At 40.6% G+C, this 24,562-nt stretch overlaps 1 protein-coding gene across 1 annotated transcript in view; it reads left to right on the top strand.

The window, feature by feature from the left end:
* Positions 1–24,562, top strand: part of LOC311238245 (protein AF-10-like) — a 140,605-nt gene that overhangs the window by 25,295 nt on the left and 90,748 nt on the right. The window contains exon 3 of the mRNA XM_084326271.1: positions 19,693–19,747. Within this exon, the coding sequence (XP_084182397.1) occupies positions 19,693–19,747 (55 nt within the window). The remainder of the gene's footprint in view (positions 1–19,692; positions 19,748–24,562) is intronic.

Raw genomic sequence — 24,562 nt, 5'->3', positions numbered from 1 at the left:
AAGTCGTAATGAAGATAGATTTATATTGTGCTTGCCATTTACACAAACTGACTAGCACCTGGCTGCAGTGCTAGTGCTGCTGCTGCCTGCAGCCAGTGCCCCCCTCTCCCGGCTCCGCCAAATGAAGTTTTTTATTTGCGCGTCATCTGAACCGTACGACACACAGACGCTCCATTACCGGATACATATATATATATAATTGTAAACTGTCGGGGGCATTTTGTGCCCCCCTTAACTGATTTTCAAGGGCATTTTGTCCATTTTTAAGGGCATTATGCCCCAAGCCCCCGTTAATTTCGAACCCTGGGGTACGATAACCTTGGGCAAAAATACTACGGTTTCACTTTCACGGTATTCGGTACATAAAAAAATCCCCCATTGAACAAAACATCTTTTATTACAGTGCACAATAAGCTTTTCTGTAAGTGTTATTTATGAATGTGTGACGACTGTCTGTATTACACACAGAGGGAACTGTCTGACCACTTTCAAACTAAGTACAGAATATACAATACTTCCATTTGACATTAGCTATTTATGGGTGGAATATTCCGATTCTAGCTCACTAGATCAGTCACATTAAACTTTCTTTTTGTATAGCTTATAGGGGTTGGCTTGAGTAATCGATTGATCGATTACTCACGGCTATGAGAGAACTCGATCTTTCAGCCAACAACAGCCAGCTAATGAATGAATGAATGAGAACTTTATTTAACAGATTGCAGAATGGGTACAAATTACAGTACGGCTCAATACACACAATTGTTAAGGGGATGCAGACCAGAGAAAGATGTTTGTCTTGTTTACATCATCGTCCCCCATTTTCAATTCATAGTGACATTTATGACATACACAACATACATGACATTTATGACATAGGGACATACATGGCATACAGGTATATAGTACTGTTACATTTGTGACATATACGATATGCAAATATACAGTACTGTTACCCAGTAATCCTAACATAAAATATATACATATGATGGGGAGGAGGGGAGGGGTACATTAGGAGGGGAGAAACCCCTTTTTATCATCAATGTACATAGATACACACACTACTGCACTATGAACTGCCAGCCAGCTAGCTGGCTACCCGAATCCACAACAGCCAGGCAGCCAACCGTACAAAATACAGTCTCAGCCAATCACATCGATTTGTTTTTTTTTATCCACTTTTTCTCCTTATTTTCAATTTTTCTCCCATCCCAATTTCACGTTTCCAATTCTCCCCTCCCCTGTCTTGAACGTTGCTCGCATATGCCCCCCACTAGTCGGTTGTAGGGAGGATAGAAGCCTTGCATCACGTGTCCCTTCCGGTACACGAGGAGGCAGCCTGTCGCATCTTTTCACCTGCCTGCGCGGACTCTCATTGGCGAGGTGTAACGTGTGGGAGGCTCACACTACCCCTGCTATTTCCTGTCTCTGCTGTGCAGGCGTCCCCCAACCGACCTGTAGGAGTCGCTGTCCACAACATCCAGATCACCACCCATCGACTTCCACCCGCTGACTCTGCCAATTGAGCCAGTATGACGGCCGGCCCAAGCCGGAGGCAACGCCGACAGCCGGATTCGAACCCGGTGTCTCTTGCGTTGGTGACGAAAAAAGTTGGGAGCACCAGCAAAGATTTAGGAGCACCCACAAATGTAAGGAGCACCAACAATATATATGTAATATATTTTTTTTATTGATAAAAAAAACTACAATATAACTACTGTCATGCAGTAAAACAGTGAAAGTAGCCTTAAACTATAGTATAGTGTAGACCTAGTAGTGTAGCCTATAGTGTAGACTAGGCATGTGCCGGTATGACATTTTGAGGGTACGATAACCTTCATGGCAAAAATACCACGTTTTCACGGTATTCGGTACATAACAAAATCCCCCATTGAACAAAACTTATTACAGTGAAGTGCACAATAAGCTTTTCTGTAAGTGTTATTTATGAATGTGTGAAGACTATTGCACACAGAGGGAACTGTCTGACTACTTTAAAATGAAGTACAGAATATAAAATACTTCCAAATAAACTTTCATGATTTATGAATATGTAGGTTACATGTCAAAAGGGCATTTTGCTAATGTAATCTACTTGCAAAGATGTGTTATATAGCCTAGTACTATTCTTACTGTATTAAACTTTGGATTCATCTTTTGTGGTGGCTCAACATTATTCACACACGGAACTATGTGTTTGGGATAAGGGTTCCGCACGGACCATATTGTTTGTTACATTGCTGTCGGCAAACTAGCTCAGTGTCAACAGTGTTAACGTTGAGTTGATGTTAGCTGCTAGCTAGGGGTGCACCGATGTATCGGTCGGGTATCGGTATCGGCCGATAAGTGCCTTGTTGACTGCAATCGGCCTATCGGCCGATAAGCTCAAATGTGCCGATGGCAGTAGCCGATAAATATCCATCAATTTGTGTAGCGTCAAAAGACAAAAAAAAGTTCACTTGCGACCTGCACAACGTTGTCCCCAGTTCTCCCCACACACAAGCTACTGCATCAAAGTTACTACTTATGTTTTGTGGCATTAACGTTATATAGTTAGTGTTACACATTCAATAACATCAGCATATTATTTACCCGAACGTAGCAAGCATTACGTGTTCATACTAGCTCAGTTTCTTCCGTTGCTCATAGAGCCTTGAGTTTTACCTATTCTGCAATCTGTTAAAAAAGTTTTCAATCAGACACATGTATAGAAAGGCTTTGTTTTATTATAACATTCGTTGCAGTAAAATCATTATGCCTCGTTTAAGTCATCCTGCGGAGCTAAAAGCTAAATGTCGGCCGCGCCGCCGTTGTTGTTGTTGTTGTAGAATACCTAGGGCTGGGCGATATGACGATATTATATAAATATCGGGTACAGTTCATTAACAATACACTTTTTCAACGTATCGTGGATATCGTGATGTTTTGCCCAATAGGATTGTGTCGCGTCAATCTGGTCCACACGTTACTCGTTCATATCTCAGCCTGTGTTGAGATATGCCCATTCCGCGGTCTGTTAATAAAGTTTTCAATCAGACAGATGTATGGAAAGGCTTTTATTATAACATTCGTTGAGGTAAAATCATTATGGCTCATTTAGTCATCCTGTGGTGCACTGGTCTCCTACTAGTCGGTTGCGGGGAGCTAATGTAAGTAGCTTTGTTGATGTCAGCACACCGGACATTCAGGAAGTCAAAAACTAATGGCGCTTGCCGATTGGTGCTAAGAACAGCAGGGCGGGTGCAAGCGGTGTGACGTAATTGGCAGACTCTACTGTCAATCAAAATTATTCTGTTGTCCGTCAGAATGAATGAATGAGAACTTTATTAACATATTGCAGAATGGGTACAATACAGTACAGGAGGATGAAGACCAGAAAAAGACTTTCGGCTTTTTTACATAAGGGTCCTCCATTTTCAATTCATCAAAACATTTAGAGACATACAAATATACAGTAGTTTCATAAAAATGCTAAAATGCTATTGATTGATTGATTGATTTAAAACTTTATTAACATATTGCAGAATGGGTACAGTACAGCTCAATACATACAATTGTTAAGGGGATGCAGACCAGAGAAAGACTTTTGTCTTGTTTACATCAGGGTCCCCCATTTTCAATTAATCATATTTCATATCTAAATCATATAATATCTCATTGCTAAATATATGCAATATATTATAATCTAATAATCCAATAATCTAAATCTAATATATAATATAAAAATGCTAAATGCATCGGTATTTTATTTTGTCTTTAATGTTAGCTTGCAAACTCAAATACTGTCTTGGTAAGCCTCATAATGAATCGTTTGGGGTAAAAAAGAAAAACATCGTGATGTGTATCGTGTATCGCCGAAAGGTCAGAAAATATCGTGATATCATATTTAGGCCATATCGCCCAGCCCTAAGAATACCTCTCGTCAAAATCAATGGCGGACAAAAGCGGAAGTAAAAAATGTATACGCGCTTGCCGATTGGTGGTAACAGCAGAGGCGGGTGCAAGCGGTGTGTGACGTAATTGGCAGAATCGACTGTCAATCAAAATTTCATTGGTTGAGAGCTCTGGTTGAGGCAATAGTATCCAGCTGCAGCCCAGCCGGTAGACCATACTGGGAGAACTAGTACTAGCTGCAGCCCTGCAGAACATACTGGGAGAGAAATAGTGCTATTTCTTGATGTTTCCTTTTTTTAAGTAAGTAAAGAGGCCTATGTTCATATCGGTGAGCACAATTTGTAACACAAATATACAGTAGTTTCATAAAAAAAAAGAAAAAATATTACAAAAAAAGAAAAAAAAATATTAAAATCCTTTTTGCCACAAATATCGGTATTGGTATCGGCCGATTGTGTTAGTTGAACACTCGGTGTCGGTATCGGTGGCAAATTTTCATATCGGTGCATCCCTAGATTCCATACTGCTAGCTGGCTACCCGAATCCACAACAGCCAGGCAGCCAACCGTACAGCCAGGCACCAGAACAATTATTTGCACTCGCACGAATGCTCCCAATTATATTTTGAGGTTGCACAGATACAATTTCAGTCGCAAATGCGACCAATTCTGTCGCAATTTCGAGCCTTGGAATAGTAGCGTGTGTACAGGCAAGAAACTGCAACGTTTATAGTAGAATTGACGTATAAGGCTATAACTCAGCATTTCGGGAATTACCCCAGACCGCTCTAAAACCAACCTTTTTTCCACATGTTGAACGATATGTGATGTCAAATGGGCCATAGTATTGTATCCATAGCTATAATATAGAATATAGTTATAGCTCTACAAACAAGGTGACGCACTCCTATCTTTTAAAGCTAAAGACTAAAGACTATAATCCTGTCAAAACAGCAGTCATAGTAGGGCTGGGCGATATGGCAAAAAATCATATCGTGATAACGATATGATAATGTTATCATATCATTCGATATCGATAATTATCGAAATTGTTATAAGTAAAACATTTAATTTAAATTTTTTTTTTTTTTTATAAACAACAAATGTATGTTTCTTTTGCAGCAATTCTTTGTTGTTGCTGCCATCTTTAGTGTTACATCCCCTCACACTCCAGTTCTCAGGCTGCAGCTGGTTTAAAAGTGAAAGTAAACCGGCTTCTCTGCTGGCTGTGGCTCCAGGGGAGTTGAACAGTTCTGGCTCTGCTAGTTTCTTTTCTATCTTTTGGCTCTTTTTTGGTGGACAAACCACCGCACATGTGCACCGTGACTCGTGACTGGAGTCTAGCTCTGCTAGCACACATAGCCTACTGTGTACAGACGGTTTCAAACTGTATTTTAAATTAGAAAGCAAACAAAATAAATGGACAAGAGAAAAAGAAATCTCAATTTGGTCAGTATTGTCATTTGGACAAGCAAAGCCATTACTTTAAGTTGCAGGCAAGAAAGACAAGTTTGTCCACTGTCTCTGGTTTTAAAACTGCCCTGTTGCAGGTCACCAAAAAAACATCGATATTTTTTTCCCCGATATCGATTATTAAAATATATCGCGATATTTATCGTTATATCGCCCAGCCCTAAGTCATAGTGTATATTTTCAACAATACATTTGTTTACCAATAGGGTAAAGTGTTTTTAGTGAGATTTTAGTTTATGTAATGCGTTTATAATTTTGCGAATATCTGCCATTTTTTATTCGCTAAACGTCACAGAATACTTAGTCATATGAGGAGAGGGCATGAGCTCGGTGGCAGTTTTTCCACGTCTGGTCATTTTTAACATGGTGTTATTCACTGTCAAAGATGCAAAGAAAAATCATTTATATTCTCTTTTGTTTCATCACAATTTACTCAAGCCTAGTAACAGACACAATATTTCTGACACTGGGAATACATTCCCTGAGATCCATATATGTCCCTAGATACCAGGAACATACAAATGGACCTTGTAGAAGTGGAACAATCTTCCATTTACTTAGGTATGTATTTTTAGGCGGATTTTCAGAAAATAGGGCTTATTCTACAGTGTAAGTAGCAGCAGTGAGTAAGTCACTTAAGGTGCTTTTGTGTGTATGCTGAATAAATTAATGAATAGTTTTATTTTTAACAATAAATATAAAGAAATAATGCAAAAAAATATATATACAAAGATAATTTGCTGTGAAAATAACCCTGCGCCCCGCTACGACGGTCATTTCATGTATGCACGACGAGATATAATAATGATAATCTAGCGTTGATTTCAGGATGATTAGATAATCAGCCGAAAAATTACAACGTGATTACTGGATTACACTAAAATGCCTTTTTCTCATCTTTTTCTTGGAATTACTCAAAAGCACCCAAACCATACTCTATTCAAAACAGTATAAAACGGAAATGTAAGGATGAAAAAACAATCTGTTTTCGGCATGTTGACTGGAAGCAACTCACTGACAGTCGGCGGCGTTATTAGACCCATAGATATAAGATATATTTTAAGCACTTGCAAATGTCGCAGTCTAAAACGGTATCCATTGAATAAAGACCTGGCGCTGAAAGGGAATCGGCGCCTCCTGCTGCTGGCGGTCAATGTGTTAAGACAAAAATTCTGAGTTGTGTTCACACTGCAGGCAATAGTGTCCCAAATGAGATCCCCCCCCTCACTCATATGTTACTCAGATCTGTTTATTTTTTTCTGTGACGGTGTGATCAGAACATGGAATCTGATCTTTTCGGTTCTGATTTGGGCCACTTTCATAGGTCAGTTTCATAATCATAACTCAAGTCTGAACAGTCATATCAAGAATTAATGCAACCTTTACGTCACTGGCTTGACATTCAATCACAATTCTGCAGCGGGAGTCACTCTGTTTACCTTATAAGTATTTAGGGTGACGCTTCTCTACAATAAAAACTTGAGGAGACATATCATATGATTCATAACCTGTCTTTGTTTGAAAGCATGTTGAAAGAAGAAATGGGCCTATCTGGAGCGACAAAATGCTTGTCATTTAGACAAGGCTTAAGAATGAATTTCAGAGTGAGTGTTTTGGCCTATCTGGAGCAACAAATCGCTTGTCATGTAGACAAGCTTAAGACTGAATTTCAGAGTGTAAGTGTTAGTGTGTTGGCCTATCTGGAGCTACCGCGCACAATGGGTGTGGAATGGGCCTCGTCTACTGGGCAGGGCAGGATAGATAAAGGTCTTAGGTCATATACACTTAGACACACACACACTAGAGGTTGACCGATTTTAAAAGGCCAATGTGATAGGCCTAACTATTAGGTGTGGAACGGTTCACAAAATGGACTGTTTGGTTCGTATCACGGTTTTCGGTTCGGTTCGATATACGTTGTTTTTTATAAAAAAGAAATTAACACTAAAAAATCGAAACATGTTTCTCATTTATAAAAAAAAACAGTGTTAGGCTTTGTGTCCACCGGGGACGTTTTCCTGAGTCTCGCGACTGCCGCGGCTCCGCCACTTGCTCGATGTTGATGTTGATTGGTCGGTCGAAAAAAGTTACCTTGATGAGCGCCGCTCCTCTCCAAAAGTTGAACTAGTTTCAACTTTAGGCGCTGGGAGCGCTCCGCCCAAAAACGCCAGCCGCCGAGAGCACTAAAACGCGAAGCGCGGTGCTGGGAAAAGGAGCGCGCCTGTCGTGTCTGTAGCATAGAAATGAATGACAGAAAGGAGCTGACAACTCATAAAACGTCCCCGGTCGACATGGGCCCTTACAGTGCTTACAGCCTTAAATAATGTTTGGCACACAAAGACCGAACTGACTGAAAAATATAGGCTACATTTGTCAAAGTATTAACTTAGTGCAAACAAACAATATGCTCAGCCAGCACTAGACTTTCCTTTCTTTAATATAAACACAAGAAAACAATGTCAACAATGTTTAAATTCCCTGATTGTCAGTTCTTAATGGAAAGATTAGTTTTCTGCTTGAAATTAAAGTGCAGTATTTTAAATACAATGAAAGGAATATGGCTGGATTTCTTATCAAAGGGAAAAGTGTCACTGTTATTTAAAATAAATAAACAAATTAGAAGGCCATCAATATAAATTGCAGCATACATTAAATTAATGATTAAACTAACACACATACACTGCAGGGCTGTACACTGCGATGATATCGTCGCAAATTGCCCCTTTAATTGGCCGTTGCGATTGGTAAATATTATCTGGGGGCAGGCTTGCGAGCAGTGCTTTCAAGCCTTGCATTCGCATTTCACTCCTAAATTATCCAAGGCGTGTGATGACGCCACTCACGCGAGCTGAGCAGTGAGCACTCAGCAGGTATGATCAGATAGACTGGCTGATTTAGCTATGAAGAAAAGTAAAGTTAGTATTGCTTCATATTTTCGACACGTTCGACCTCCTATAGTGAGCCGAACTGAACTGAACTCAGACACACGGAGAGAGCTGCGGCGTCTGCTGCTCCTCCCGCACCCGTGGCTGTTGTAAATACTAGTCTCTAGTGGGACACTGGGACCTTGGTGAGCCTGCCAGCCGGCTAGCTACTGATATCAACAAATCCTCCAGCAAGTCTAGTAGTGCATGATAGCTCGCGTTAGCTTACTGTTCAAAACGAAACGTCCCATTAAACTAAATAGTTCAGATAGCTCCTGATATCAATGTCTTATAAGTTATAACACTGAGTCGATGCGTATTCGAGCTGAGGGCACGCTGAATATAGTCAATAGGGTCCAGCTGCAGCGCCGGAGAATCCTGGCCGTAGCTGGAGGCTACAGTATAGGGTCCAGGTGCAGCTCCGGAGAATCCTGGCCGTAGCTGGAGGCTATTCGAGTACACACAGACAGTGGAGCTGGTTGCATATAGCGAGCATTTTGACTTGTTGCGTGGTGGCGATGTCTCGCAGATAATACAACTACAAGTATGATTATATAGGGGGGGGTTCGAGCTGGAGCATATGTGTGTAGGTTTTTAGATAACTAAAATAAACTAGATAATTAGGGGTATATCCTGTATAAGACATTGGTATAAATGGTAATTTCGTTGGATATACACTGTATATTAATGCTTGTGTATCTTATCGTGTGTTGTCATGTTTGTTTATATGTGTTTAAAAAATAATTAAAAAAAAAAAAAAAAAAAGTATGATTATATAATATATATTTTTATTAAAAAAAAATATATATAAAATAATTTGTTTTCTTTTTTTTTTAAATCAAAAACAATCGAAAATGTGCCCCTAAAAATATTTTTTGCCCCTAAATTTCTCATTTAGGGGCAAGTGTGCCCCTAGTGAAAAAGCTTAGCGTACAGCCCTGCACTGTACTGTTTCAAAACAACACTGCTCTGTTAATTCTATTTAAAAAATACGTACATTATCTGTCTACATTTATTTAGACTAACATTATTTAAATATTGAGTGCAACTGTGGTTGATTACGTAATTCGGTGAGTTGGAACTATCTATGGGTTGGCGGGTCCCCACGGACATTTTAGTGTCACGGACCTTCAGCTCAGGCAACGTTATCAGCTTCGGTAACGTTAGGAGTTCATAACATGCAGTGGAAAAGCGGCAATAGTCCCGGTTGGAGTTAGTAAAACACAGTTGTATGTTAGCCTTCTTGGATGTTGAATAAACGCCTATCATTGTCTTTAAACACCTCGCCTCTCAGACTCCCATTTTTTTCCTCTGCTAGCTAGTAGCTACGATAACATTGCATTGACTGTATTAGCTGGCGGGCTACCATAGTTCAACATGTGTTGTGTTCAGGGAGCAAAATAAACGTTTTGACTCACCGGCCAGTGGCGGGTAGATGGGAAGAATCTACCCGCCAAGCAGATTTCTTACCTGCCAACTTTTTTTTGATAAAAAAAAAATTATTATTATTTAAAATTTTTTTTTTAATAAAATATATATATTATATAATCATACTTGTAGTTGTATTATCTGTGAGACATCGCCACCTCGCTGTCTGCAAACAGCTCCACTGTCTGTGTGTATACTCTAGTGGCCTCCAGCTCCAGCAAGGATTCTCCGGCGCTACAGCTGGACCCTAAACTCTTACATTCAGCATGAAAGGATTCTCCTGCCCTGCACCTGGACCCTAGTCAGCAGCGCTGCAGCCCTCATGAGATGTAACTGGACACTTGCAGTTGTTTATGTCGGGAGCTATCAGAAGCTAGCCAGCTGGATAACGTTACACAATGCCTCATGTAGGGCTGGGCGATATGGAAAAAAATCATATCGCGATAACGATATGATAATTTTATTTTATTTCTCGATATCGATAATTATCGAATTGTTATAAGTATAAAAAAATTATTATAACAGATGTATGTTTATTTTGCAGCAATTCTTTGTCATTGCCGCCATCTTTAGTGTTACATCCCCTCACACTCCAGTTCTCAGGCTGCAGCTGGTTTAAAAGCTAAAGTAAACCGGCTTCTCTGCTGGCTGTGGCTCCAGAGGAGTTGAACAGTTCTGGCTCTGCTAGTTTATTTTCGATCTTTTGGCGCTTTTTTGGTGGACAAACCACCGCACATGTGCACTGTGACTCGTGACTGGAGTCTAGTTCTGCTAGCACACATAGCCTACTGTGTACAGACGGTTTCAAAATGTATTTTAAATTAGAAAGCAAACAAAATAAATGGACAAGAGAAAAAGAAATCTGAATTTGGTCAGTATTGTCATTTGGACAAGCAAAGCCATTACTTTAAGTTGCAGGCAAGAAAGACAAGTCTGTCCACTGTCTCTGGTTTTAAAACTGCCCTGTTGCAGGTAAAAAGAAAAAAAAAAAAAAAACGATTTTTCGATTTTTTTAAAAATTTCGATATTCGATATCGATTATTAAAATATATCGCGATATTTATCGTTATCGTTATATCGCCCAGCCCTAGCCTCATGTATTAAACTAAAAGTGAATAGTTGACTGGGTCATTTTGTAACAGTAGCTAACATCAGCTCACGGAGGTCTCTCTGACTAGACTAACATCAGTCACGGTGACTGTGTTTACATGCAGCATACAGAAACAGGTAGGGGAGGTTTAGGAGCAGCAATGCGCCGCCGCTGCGTGTCTGTGCTCAGACAGCGAGTGAGAACTCCGCTCAGAATTGGATCATGATTTTCGGTTTTCACATGACCATTTGATTGGCCGCCACACGGCGGTCAGTCCTCTAAGTGGGAGGCGCCAAACGTAAAAACTGCCCGCAAATGGCGGGCGGCGCTCTCTAGTTTCGGTCCCTGGTTGTGTTGTACAAACTGCTAACGCTATGGCAAGATGTGTGTAGGCCTATGTAATGTTAATGCTTATGTTTTTAAAGTCGTAATGAAGATTGATTTATAATGTGCTTGCCATTTTTACACAAACTGACTAGCACCTCCAGTGCTGCTGCTGCTGCTGCTGCTGCAGCCAGCGCTCACCTCTCCCGGCTCCGCCAAATCAATTTTTTTTTATTTTTTTTTACACAGACCCCCCGAACCGTGGGGGTCATACCGTACGGTACACGGTTCGAATGCGTATCATTCCACCCCTACTAACTATAGTTTGGAGCAGGAACGCGACACTGCCTGGTTTGAGCCAAATTCTGCATCTGACTAGTATAAATTAGCCTGGCGGGCAGACCCCAGGTGGTGAGAGCAGGCAACTGCACCTCCTCATCCATCACCCTCAACATAGGGGCCCCCCAGGGCTGTGTTCTGAGTCCCCTCCTCTACTCCCTGTACACACATGACTGTGTGGCTCAGCAGAGTAACAACACAATCATCAAATTTGCTGACGACACAGTAGTGGTGGGCCTGATCTGTGCAAACGACGAGAGGGCCTACCTGGAAGAGGTCAAGGTCCTGGCGGGATGGTGCCAGGAGAACAGCCTCTCCCTGAACGTCAGCAAAACAAAGGAGATGATTGTGGACTTTAGGAGGTCGGGGGTCAGGGACTACAGCCCCCTCAGCATCGACGGGGCACCGGTTGAGAGAGTGAACAGTTTTAAGTACCTCGGAGCCCACATATCCGAGGACTTGACATGGACCACACACATTGACAGTGTTGTGAAGAAGGCACGACAACGCCTCTACTTCTTCAGGCGCCTAAGGAAGTTCCAAGTCAGTCAGAAGATCCTTAAGAACTTCTACTCATGTACAATAGAGAGCATCCTGACTGGCAACATCACCTCCTGGTTTGGGAATAGCACTGCACAAGACCGAAGCAGACTACAGAGAGTGACACATTCAGCCGAACGCACAATTGGAGGGGGGCTTCCCACCCTCCAGAACATTTACAACAAGCGGTGCAGGGGTAAGGCTAAGAGATCATCAAGGACTCCAGCCACCCAAACAACTGCCTCTTTGAACTGTTGTGGTCAGGCAAGCGATACCGGAGTCTCATGACGAGCACAGAAAGACTCAGAAGAAGCTTCTATCCCCAGGCCATCAGGCTGCTCAACAAACGATAAACACTATGCAACAACGATCAAATGCACACAGCACACGCATCCACACGCACACACTCACTTTAAACAAACAACACACTGCAGCACCCACTCTCCACACTTTATATCACCTAAACACACTTTATATTTATTGGTTAAGGATTTGCACTACAACTTGTACACCTTACTGTAAATTGTACCTAAATTGTACCTCATCCCATTTCTGCTTTGCACTATATAGTATTGTATATTAGTACATTGCATAGTATATTGTATATTGTATGGTAACTCAGTTACTTCTATTCTGCATCGAACATTGTACATATGTCTATACTGAACACTGACTTCTATTTTTACTTCTATTTTACATGCTATACTATTTTATTTTATTTCATACTTATCTTGTCTAGCACAGTCTCTGGAGCGTAACAGTAAGAAGCATTTTGTATAAAAGTATTCTGTACTTCTGTATGACAACTATTAAAGAAACTTGAACTTGAAACTTGGCTGTAAAGAGGAGTCTAGTGTGTTTCTATGGAGTCTATTTTCATTCAGATATCTTGAGGTCAGAAGTCAAGGGACCCCTTTGAAAATGGCCATGCCCATGGCATTTTCCTGCCATCAAATTTAAGATAGCTTAAAATCTACCCCGTTTGCCAGTAAGCTAGCATGACATGGCCGGTACCTTTTGGATTCAAGATCTCTAGTTTCATACGATACCAGTATCTTCGCGCTAGCTTAAAAACGGAGACGGCTAATACCAGATCGACATTGTAATTAAGAAGCCTGTTCTTAATGTTTTATCTGACTAATAAAGGTTAAATAAATAAATAAAATATCTAACATAAATGGCATAGTTCATAAAATGTCCTCTCTGCGGCAATTTAATCGGTCAACCTCTAATACACGCACACACACGATGAATGAATGAGGGGGGAAATGGCCATATACATTTTCCTTGAGAGGTTGTAGCATTGTGCCAAGGTTAGTAAGGCCCAGCAATCTTCACAAATGCACATAAACATGCGTATCGCACACACACACACAAATTACACCACATGCCCGAGTTGCCTCGTATGCCTGCATTATTTCCATGTGCTTTATGTCCATATAACAAGTTATGGAGGAAGACAAATGTATTCCTTTTTATTTCATTAATAATTCCAGATTATACTTTTTGTGATTCTGCACAAAATTGTGATACATTTACAACCATTCATACAATAAAAGGGAATCTTATCTGACGTCAATTCAATTACTGTTTTTAATTGTGAAGCATACCAGCATTCAAACTGGGTAACATGCAGTGGACTGGTGTGAAGATGATTTAACAAAAAAATATCATAGAATGGGATCCATTCAAATATATTTCTGTATCGAGAGTTGTTTAACCATGGCATATTAGCTTTAATGATCGTAATTGAATCCCTGGTGATCCTCAACCCTATAATTCGCCCCATCTCAACGCATGTGAGGCATCAAGTAAAGTATCTTCTAAGATAGTAAAGCGGTCTTTGAGGAAAAGAGTTCTTAGTCGACTAATAGTCAAGGATTTTGTCGACTAATCGATGAGTTGATTTAACCTCTTAAATCCGAGCCCTATTTTCAGAATTTGCCTACAAATACATACCTAAGTAAATGGAAGATTACTCTACTTCTACAAGGTCCATTTGCATGTTCTTGGTATCTAGGGACATCTATGGATCTCTGGGAATGGATCTTTGGGAATGTATTCCCAGTGTCAGAAATATTATGTCTGTTACTAGGCTTGCGTAAATTGTAATGAACCAAAGGAGAATATCAAATAATTTGTCTTTATTATTATTATTTTTCCATCTTTGACGGTGAATAACACCATGCTAAAATGTACCAGACATGAAAGCACCTTCTTGAGTTCACGTGTACAGAAAATCTAAGCAAATGAATAAAGGGCAGCTTTTGTAGATACAGTACTGAATTCTGCCATCCGGACACATGCAATTTGAAATATGATTATAGAATATCAGGCCTATAAATTACCTTATTATGGCCAAGTCGCACATCTATGGATCGGGCCAAATCTCTCCTTTCCAATGGCAGAGTTCAATCTGGATTTTTTATCACCAGGCGTGCAGCAAAAACCGTGAATGAAATCTACTGTAAGTACAGTTACTTTTTTATAATGTAAATGTTCTGCCATTTTTCATCAGATTGCAACACAGTTTTTTGCTAGATGTTCACAGAAAGGTAGAGAAACTAACTGTGTTCTAATTCATGGCAATAACGTTCAGGTTTGTTCCACCCGTGAGATATGATCCCGAAAATAAAGAGAAAAGAAATATGAAAAATAAGTCTGATGATTGACTTGGGCTGGCGTGAGCTGGGAAGTGTCGTTTTTTTTATTTATTCGAAAGCCCTGTGTCTCTTCTCTCAAAAGACTACACTCAAGTTAGGTTGTGCCAAATCCTTGCGTCAAGCCTTGCCTTTTTCCGACTCTGCCCTGAGATTTCTATAAACAAATATTTCACTAATAACACTTAAAATCATTGGTAAACAAATGTAGTGCTGAAAATATACACTTTGACTGCTGTTTTGACAGGGTTAGTTAGGGTCTTTACTCTTTGAAGAAGAAAAAAACACCACATTAATTCATACATTCTGTAGAGATGGATTTATGGCCTTATGTCATTGGAAGCAAACAGGGGTGATCATGTCTCCCACTTTCACAGATGGATGGAGTATGGTGGAAGATAGCCACCTATCCCCTCTGTCCATAACTCAACTCATCATGAGCAGAGCTTTCATTAGAGCTAATATGAAGGCTCTGTGACGATTTTGAAAATAATCCATTTTGGAGCTCAAAATTGGCAGCCATCTTGCATTTGAAGGTCAACAATAGGTCAAATCATTATATAAACACAAATATGTATTCCTTGATCAAAATAAGCTCTGAAACCATGTATTGTGCATCATTATAGGTCAAACCATTAAAAAGTTCATTTCCACGGTAGCCATTTTGGATTTTGGTCTCACGAATTTTCCCCGCCTTTTAAAAAAATACACCCCGGCTAAATTTGTTTATTAACCCTCCTAGATGACAAATCCATTGAGAAACGGACCTTCGCTCTCCACGGTCACGGAAGTGCCACAGATGACCCTACTATTATGTCATTCTCGTACCGGTACCGGACCGCTCGGGCTTAAGAGGTTCCAATAATTTTGACTAGTTGCTGAAATTGGCACTTTAGGCTGTCACATTGGATGCCTTTTTCTTGCGTTCAAACATGCGGCGGTGTTCATAGAGAATGGAAAGTGGAAAATTACATTACATACACAGCTCTCTAGGCGTTTCTGTTCATATCTCATCGTGGTAAGACCTGGTCGTACAAACAAGGTTTGTTGGAAACTGACAGAATTAGCTTCTCCATTTTCGATTGGTTTGTTTTGCTGTCTATTTCCCTTCACATACCTCAGATTTGTAATCCCTCCCCTCTGTTTATTCGATTGGTCCGTCGACAAGAAGGTGACATTGTTTTTTTTATCAATTTACTTTTTAATTTATAAATATTTAACAACAGCAAACACAATATAAACAACAACAGTAACAACAACAATAATAATAATGACAAACAATAATAAATAATAAATACAGACCTAAACTTAACTAATAAATACAAATATACCAAATAAAAATAAAAAACCAACTCGGCCCCCGCAGTCCACATTTCAATACCCGCCTGTCCCACCCCGACCACCCGAGCAGTTGGTATCTAAGAAGGTGACATTGTTTAAACTTTTTCAACTGGGGGAGCGCCCGAAAAAGCGTTGCGTCGCTACAAAACCATTGAAAACCATAGAAAAAAGGCACAGGAGCGTTCAAAGAGGTGTCCAGTGTGATCACAGCCTTAGTGCACAGCAAGAAGAAAGAGGCCATGGGCGCACAAGGACGAGCACGGGGGTGACATAAACATGGTCTGTATACGATCCTTGAGATCTAACAAGCTGAACTACCTGTCGTGCTCATTACATCTTCACTAAAAACTAAAGTGAAACTAAACACGGATCAAGAGCAAGAGCAAAGAAAACAGCAAATATTTACTTGGCAAAGGTTATGAGGTATGGCATGTATTCATTCAGCTTGCAGACTATAGAACAGAAATGTGAATGTAAACTATGCTAATCAACACATCTGTAATATTTCCCACATGCAACCGTGCAAAAGCATCACTTTTAACATTTTTCAAGAAATTACGCATTTAGTATTGGAAATAAAACAGAAAAACTACTAACAAAGCCTTGGTCACCTAAGACCCAACGGACCGATGATTTGACTCAGGTGTTGGCCCGTTTAAAAAAAACTTTTTACTTAACTTTTTTAAATGATGACTATTCTGACTAGGGGTGCACCGATGTATCGGTATCGGCCGATAAGTGCCTTGTTGACTGCAATCGGCCTATCGGCCGATAAGCTCGAATGTGCCGATGGCAGTAGCCGATAAATTCAGTTGCGTCCTGCACAACGGCGCCGCCCCCAGTCCCCCACACACACACACACAAGCTACTGCATCAAAGTTACTACTAAATATTCAACATTCTCTTTTGAGACTCCGCTTCAGACTCTTTACTAAAAGCTAAACATCGTCACCGATATGGCTGTCCGCAACATGTCATTAATTGTGTATGCGAGGTGGTCGCTCAGTGACTACGTTAACATGAGCTAGGTTAGCTAGCATGAGCTACCGGGAGATGGAAGACTAACGTTACTGGTGAAAATGTGATTTACGTTGGAATACTCCTTTGCCAACTTGCTGTACTTTGCTTGCAGGTCTGCAGCCATTATTGCTGGATTATGAATAGCCCCAACTTTAGCCAAGGTAACGTTATGGCTAAACCTTTAACGTTAGTTAACGCTAGCTTTCGGTTAGCTGTTCAATGCTATTAATAACACAACCAAGCGAACCCATCACAGCTCCCCGTCAACACCCCTCTCGGGAAGATGGCATTTAAGAAAGTATCTGCTGTTAAAATGACGCAAACATTCGTTTTGTGGCATTAACGTTATATAGTTAGTGTTACCCGTTCAATAACATCAGCATATTATTTACCCGAAGATAGCAAGTAAGCAAGGCATTACTCCGTTCATAGCTCAGTTCCATTCCGTTGCTCATTCCGTACCCAACTAACTACCCATTCTGCAATCTGTTAATAAAGTTTTCAACCAGACAAATGTATAGAAAGGCTTTGTTTTATTATAACATTTGTTGCAGTAAAATCATTGTGTCTCGTTTGGTCATCTTGTTTGCTGGTCGGCGGCAGCTAACGTATTAGCTTGTTGTGGTTCTCTCAAGCAGATCAATGGCGGCATGCCCGGAAGTAGAAAATGAATAAACGCTTGCCGATTGGTGGTAAGAACAGCAGGAGGTGGGTGCTAGCGGTGTGACGTAATTGGCCGAATCGACTGTCAATCAAAATGGTTCTATTGCATTGGTTGAGAGCGCTGGTTGAGAGAATAGTATCCATCTGCAGGCCGCCAGACGATACTGGGAGAGGGATAGTGCTACATGGCATGGTGGAATTAATACCATAAACATATTTCTTGATGTTTCCTTTTTTTAAGTAAGTAAAGAGGCCTACAAATACAAACATACACATAAAAATATACAGTAGTTTCATTAAAAAATATATATATATATATATATATATATATATATAAAAAAAAAATTACAAATACTTATTTTTTTGCCACAAATATCGGTATCGGCCGATTGTGTTAGTTGAACAATCGGTATCGGTGGCCAATTTTCATATCGGTGCATCCCTAATTCTGACTCGAGTTATTTTGTATGTTACAAGAGACTTTTAAGTTTATGTCAAGCACCTTCTTATGTTATGTTTAAGTCAAGCACTTTGATATATGTTATGTTGTCTGTAGGGCTGACCTTCAAAGCTTTTTTTGACAATCGAAGCTTCGGGGCCGAGTTTCGATTTTAATTCGAAGCTTCGAGATTTTTATTTTTATTTAATTTTTTAAGTTATTATAATATTATTATTATATATATTTTTTTTATCTTATGTTGTGGGACTTGTACAGCACTTTAGTAAACTTTGGTGTTTTTAAATGTGCTCTATAAATAAAGTGGATTGGATTAATTAATTAAGTAGCCCCTTTCGTGACTGTGACGCAGCCAACAAGGTTTCACTCGGCTGCGCTGCCTGGGTGCAGTGGGGCTGCTCTCACAGCCAACGACATGACATTACATAATTATGTTGCAACCTTCGTCTATCAAGCAAACAATTATATTATATAAAATTTATAATATCAGACAATGCACCTACAAAAGCAGATGATTACAATTAAATTAGCCAACTTGGTAACACATTAGTCATAGCAGCATAGGCATAGCCTTATTAATGTTTTGTGTGGCGTCGCCGTCGTGTACAACGATACTTACGTTTTTTAGGTGATTTGACAAAGTTGTTGTAGAGTTGTGATATGCCATTTTCTTCTGGAACTCTGCTTTTTGGGCATTGTCTTTGCATATTTTAAAGTGTAACCACACGTCTGATGACTTCATCGTCGACATGTCTGCTGCACATGTCCTTGTTGTTTTCAACACCGATAATCTCCATGTGCTTGTTGTAGAGGGGTGGAGTCGAGGCGCCTCTTACTTTCGTTTCATTGGAATGGAGACGGGGAGGCGCCGCTTACTTTCGTTTCATTGGAATGGAGGCGCAAGATTTTGGAGGATTTTTATTTGTATTTTTTTTTATGTTCGAAGCTCGTGCCATCGAACGAAGCTTCGAAGTATTTAAGACAGCCCTAGTTGTCTGTTTAAGAGAGTGCAATAAATGATTTTATTGAAAAAATAAGAATCGTGTGAGATAATCATGATCTCAATTCTTAGAGAGAAAAATCGTGATTCACATTTTAGCAAGAATTGTGCAGCCCTAATAAGATGCACCATTTACCCCGTTTCTGGAAAACAACAGAGTTTTGATCATTCATGTTGAATCATCTGCTGCCTCTGGACAGCCACGCGTTCTGCGGTTGCCTCTTCAAGTTTCAAGTTTCTTTAATAGTTGTCATACAGATGTACAGAATACTTTTATACAAAATGCTTCTTACTGTTACGCTCCAGAGACTGTGCTAGACGAGATAAGTATGAAATATAATAGTATAGCATGTAAAATAGAAGTAAAAATAGAAGTCACAGTGTTCAGTATAGACATATGTACAATGTTCGATGCAGAATAGAAGTAACTGAGTTACCATACAATATACTATGCAATGTACTAATATACAATACTATATATAGTGCAAAGCAGAAATGCTTCAGTGGCTCTATCTGACCTGGTTTCTCTTCTGTCCACAGAGGTGCGAGCTGTGTCCCCACAAAGATGGAGCCCTCAAGAGGACCGATAACGGAGGTAGGACAGCTTCCCTCGTAGACACGGATGACGTACCGACAGCGTTTCCCCCCTAAGTGTTTATTTTTTTTGCGGCGGCCCACCACAATTATCAGACAGACCCGCCGCAAATAGATTTACCCCCGGTGATGCAGTTAAACACGTGAACAGCATTGTGTGTGTGTGCGCTATTTACAGTTCCTTCTCCTCTTCAATGGATTAGATTAGATTGAAATGTATTGTCATCATACAGCACAAGTACAGTACAACAAGAAGAGGTTTGGCATCCAGCCAGAGTGCAAATGTAGCAGTACTGTAAGTGCAACAGCAATATACAATGTACAGGTGATTAAACTGGGTATAAAATATATGAATTAGTACTACTGAGTAATGGTTTCATTGAAAATTGTATTAACAGATTGCAGAATGGGTACAATACAGTACAGCTCAATACACACAATTGTTAAGGAGGTGCAGACCAGAGAAAGACTTTAGTCTTGTTTACATCAGGGTCCCCCATTTTCAATTCATCATAACATATATGACATACATGACATACAGATAGGCAGTACTGCTACATCTATACATTTATGACATACCAGATTTACAAATACAGTACTGTTTGTGACACAAAAAGAGTCTAAAAAAGAGAGTATATACATTTGACGAAGAAACTACATTGGAAGAGGTTGCGTAGGTGCGGTGGAGGGGGGGTTGGGTAGGTGGGGTGGGGTGGGGGGGGGAACTGTACATACTACATTGGAGGTGGTTGGGTGGGTCGGGTGGGGTAACTGTACATTGGATTATCCACGAAACCTTACTTGGACCCAAGAAGAGGGTCTCGTGTATTATTGGGTTAGGACATTTACTGTACATTGGAGGGGGTTGGGTTAGGACATTTACAGGGGCCATTTTCGAATTGCAGTTTCCCGTAGGTGCTCTTTGAGAGTGGTTTTAAAAGTGCGTAGTGATTCACATTCCTTTACAGCTGTGGGTAGGGCGTTCCACATTGATGTGGCATAATTGCGAAACGTGTTTTGTCCCTTGTTTGAGCCGAATCTGGGTTTCACATGATTTGTGGAGCTCCCTCTGGTGTTGTGGTTGTGGTATTCACTGACCTTTTGGGAAGTAATTTGACATGTACATGGATACCTTAGTGGTGTAGTGTATCTTGTAGACCAGGCCCATTGCAAGTTGCTGTACTCTGTCGTCTACTCTAAGGGTGCTTTCTCACTCACCATCGGGGTTGAATCAGCTCCGTACCGTCTCGTTCCGTCTTTGAGTGCTGTGCTTTGTAACGTGGCTTCATGTTTTCATCCACTGAGCTGTGAGGCTCCACATGCTTGTTGAGGTCTGAACTCGCAAATTGCCCATAAATATAGTTTTTGTGGGTATTGTCCAGTTGTTGCTGTGTGGTTTTATCTGCCCAAAATTCAAGCAAGCATGAAAGCATTACAGTAATGACGTTGTGTGTGTCACGCTCCCCGCTCCCGCTGGCCCGCACCCGAGACTACCTATTTCATCGGTCCAGGTTCAGCGCCCCCGGGGACGAATCAGCGGGGGACGGGGACGGGGGGACGGGAGCGTTCTCACTCAGACGGACACACCCTTTTCTGGTTCGACCCGGCGCTGATTCGACCCCGAATGGTGAGTGAGAAAGGGCCCTAAGCCATCCTAGGTTGTCAAAGTGGGCAGGGGTGAGGTGGGTTCTAGGAGTAAGGTCAAGCAGTAGTCTGACCAGTTTGTTTTGTGATATTTGTAATTTAGTTTTTAGCGCCTTTGAGGTGCTTTGGTACCATGAGGTGCAAGTATAGTCGTAGTACCCTTGAATGAGTGCTCCTGCCAGAGTCTTCAGGGTATTCTTGTTTACCAGAGAGGAGATCCGGTACAAGAATCTAGTTTGTTGGTTGACTTTTTTTTATTACATTGGATGCCATTTTGTCACAGGCAGTGTTAATTTTGGCAGCTATTTTCATTTTAGTTTTAGTCTTAGTCATGTGTCAAGTGCTCCTTTTTCGTTTTCATCATATTTAGTCATCTTCATTTATTTTTCGTTTAGTCAGTTTTAGTCAACTAAATGTCTGAGCATTTTAGTCTTAGTCAGTTTTTGTCTCAATTTTGTCTTTTTTGGTTTGTCTAGATTTTGTCGACTAAAACGGATGACATTTTTGTCTATTTTTAGTTAATGTAATTTTTTTTTATATAAATTATAAATTTTTTTTTTTTTTTTTACAGCTACTGTTTTATATATACTGTTTTTTAGTAATAACTAGAAAGTAATGGTATTTATTCAACAACAGGTGATTGTATAGATTAGTATTAGTATCATTAAAAGTTCTATGCTCAACTATGCTTCACCCACGGAAAGGTTGTTGGCACATTGGTTCCACACGGACATTATACGTTGTTGCACTTGCTTCCAGAAGGCTCCGTTTAGGTCAGCTAGTAGCAGAGGCTCTGTTGTGATTTTTAATGCACAATAAATATTCAACATTATCTTTTGAGACTCTGCCTCAGACTCTTATCATTTGGCACTAAAAGCTAAACATTGTCACCGGTATGGCTGTCCGCATTATGTCATTAATTGTGTGCGAGAGGTCGATCAGTTAGCCACATTAGCGTGAGCTAGGTTAGCCACTAGCTAACGCGAGCTAGATGGAAATACAAACAATGTAACGTTACTGGTGAAAAAGTGATTTACCTTGAAATACTCCTTTGCCAACTTGCTGTACTTTGCTTGCAGGTCTGCAGCTGGATTATGAATAGTCCCAACTTTATCCAACGTAACGTTAAGCTAAAACTAGCTTTTCAAATAGCTCTTCAGCTAATGCTAATAACAGAGCTCCCCGTCACACTGCCCTGTCGGGACGATGGCATTAAGAAAAGTTATAATTATTTTGTCTAGTCTTGTTTTAGTCAACAATATCAATATACATGAAGAGAAATTTCGTCCTGGTTTTTGTAAATTACATTTTTGTGTCCTCAGTTGTGGTCAACGATATTTAATAAACTATTTAGTCTCGTTAGCGTTACATGGTCTTCAATAACGTGACGTCACGTCTCGTTGTCGCCATGAAAAAAAACCTTTGTTGACGAACATCTTTCGTCACCATTTTAGTTGACAAAATTAACACTGGTCACAGGAAAGATTTGCCTCTAGGATGGAACCTAGTTATTTCATCTTTCCTTGTGACAATATTGTCACCCACTCTAACTGAGAAGCCGTCGGTCTTGCTGAGTTTGTTATTTGAACCGAAGAGAATGGACTCTGTTTTACCCCGGTGTAATGATGGTGCTAATCAGATGTATACACACTACAGGGTTGTAGTATTAATATGTACATCGATACATAAAGACACACTACTATGGTAGTAATTCATACTGGCCAGCAGCGTAACTAGTAAGAGTAGGTAAGGGATATGTACAGATATAGATATAGTATCTACAGATACAGTATGTATAAAGGATTACCGGTATGTACTAGTATGTTACCCTCCCAACAAGCCACCCAACACCTTGGATAACCTGAAGAGATAACCAGTGTTTCCCACAGGTGGACCGGGGGTGGGGTTTGAGGGATGGGGGTTAGGGATGGGGGTTGGGGTTAGGTGGGGGGTTAGGGTTGATCTATGGGGGTTAAGGGTTGGATGTTTGTGCGCCCTGTTACTACACAGGTGTGAGTCCACGAAGCCTGAAAGGTCAAGTAGGTCGAACTGCTGCAGTCTCTCTTGTGTGATGATGAGGATGAGGATGAGGATGATGACTGAAAGTGGTCTCAGTATTTTTGGGGGAAGATGACAAGTGCAAGTCTGAAACTTCAAAAAGTTTACCGGGTCTGTGAGAATGTCTGGTTGGGTGAACCCTAGGTTGGCTTCACAAGCGAAGCCTTCACGAAGAGACTAGATACCAGAGGTGCACTGGAAATGTCACGTTTCAATTCAGATCCTCTGGGTCACGATTCGATCGATTCTCAATTCAATACATGCATAGATTTGATTCTAGAGATTACTGCTTTCTCTGAGTTACTTTTCTCAGACGGCTAGTTTAATAGGTCTCAAAGGAAAAAAGTTATTTCAAATCGGTAGAAGATAGAATCGCGATTCTTCCGTGACTTGATTCTTCCACCCCCCCCCCCCCCCCCCCCTCTACTAAATAACCCACAAGCACACACACAAATTCCCGGCGGCCTCTTTGCTTATTCACGTCATTTATTAGATGTCATCGCTAGGTTTAGGGGCGTAAGCATGCTGGGAGAGTTATGTTGTTGTTGTTGGGTTTGCATGTGCGATTGTATTTGGTGTTTTTGTGTTTTTGTGTTTTTTTTTTTATTTATTTCTGTGTGTTTTCTCTGTGTGTGTGTCTGTTTCCCTTCTGTCATGTCCTTGCCAATCCATGTTTTATGAGAGTTTGTGAGAGAGTGTTATCTGTGTGTGTGTGTGTTTATGAGGGGGCGGGCCAGGCTTGGTATAGTGCATGGCCTGTGTGAGGAGTCTCCTCTCTGGGTTCATTGGGAGGTCAGCGTGGTAGAGACTGTAAATATTCTGTGTGTGTGTCATGGGAGGCACAGCTGTGGGCTTGTGTCCTGGCCTGCAGGGAGGCATCAGAACAACACTCACGCACACCGCTTTACTACTTTCTCTCTTTTTCTACCCTTTCTATGACCCCTCTCCCTCTCTCTCTCCTCTCTCCTCCTCTTTCACTCTCTCCATCTCACGTGCCCTCGCTATCCCTCTCTTTCCATCTACCCTCTCTCTCTCTCCCATATCTCTCCTCTGTCTTTGTCAGTCACTATATTTCTCTCTCTTTCTCTTTATCTCCGTCTCTGTCCTTCTACCC

This window comes from Notolepis coatsorum, assembly GCF_963971535.1.
Source record: "Notolepis coatsorum genome assembly, chromosome: 12".
Lineage (NCBI taxonomy): Eukaryota > Metazoa > Chordata > Actinopteri > Aulopiformes > Paralepididae > Notolepis > Notolepis coatsorum.
This window is presented reverse-complemented; position numbering and strand designations above follow the sequence as displayed.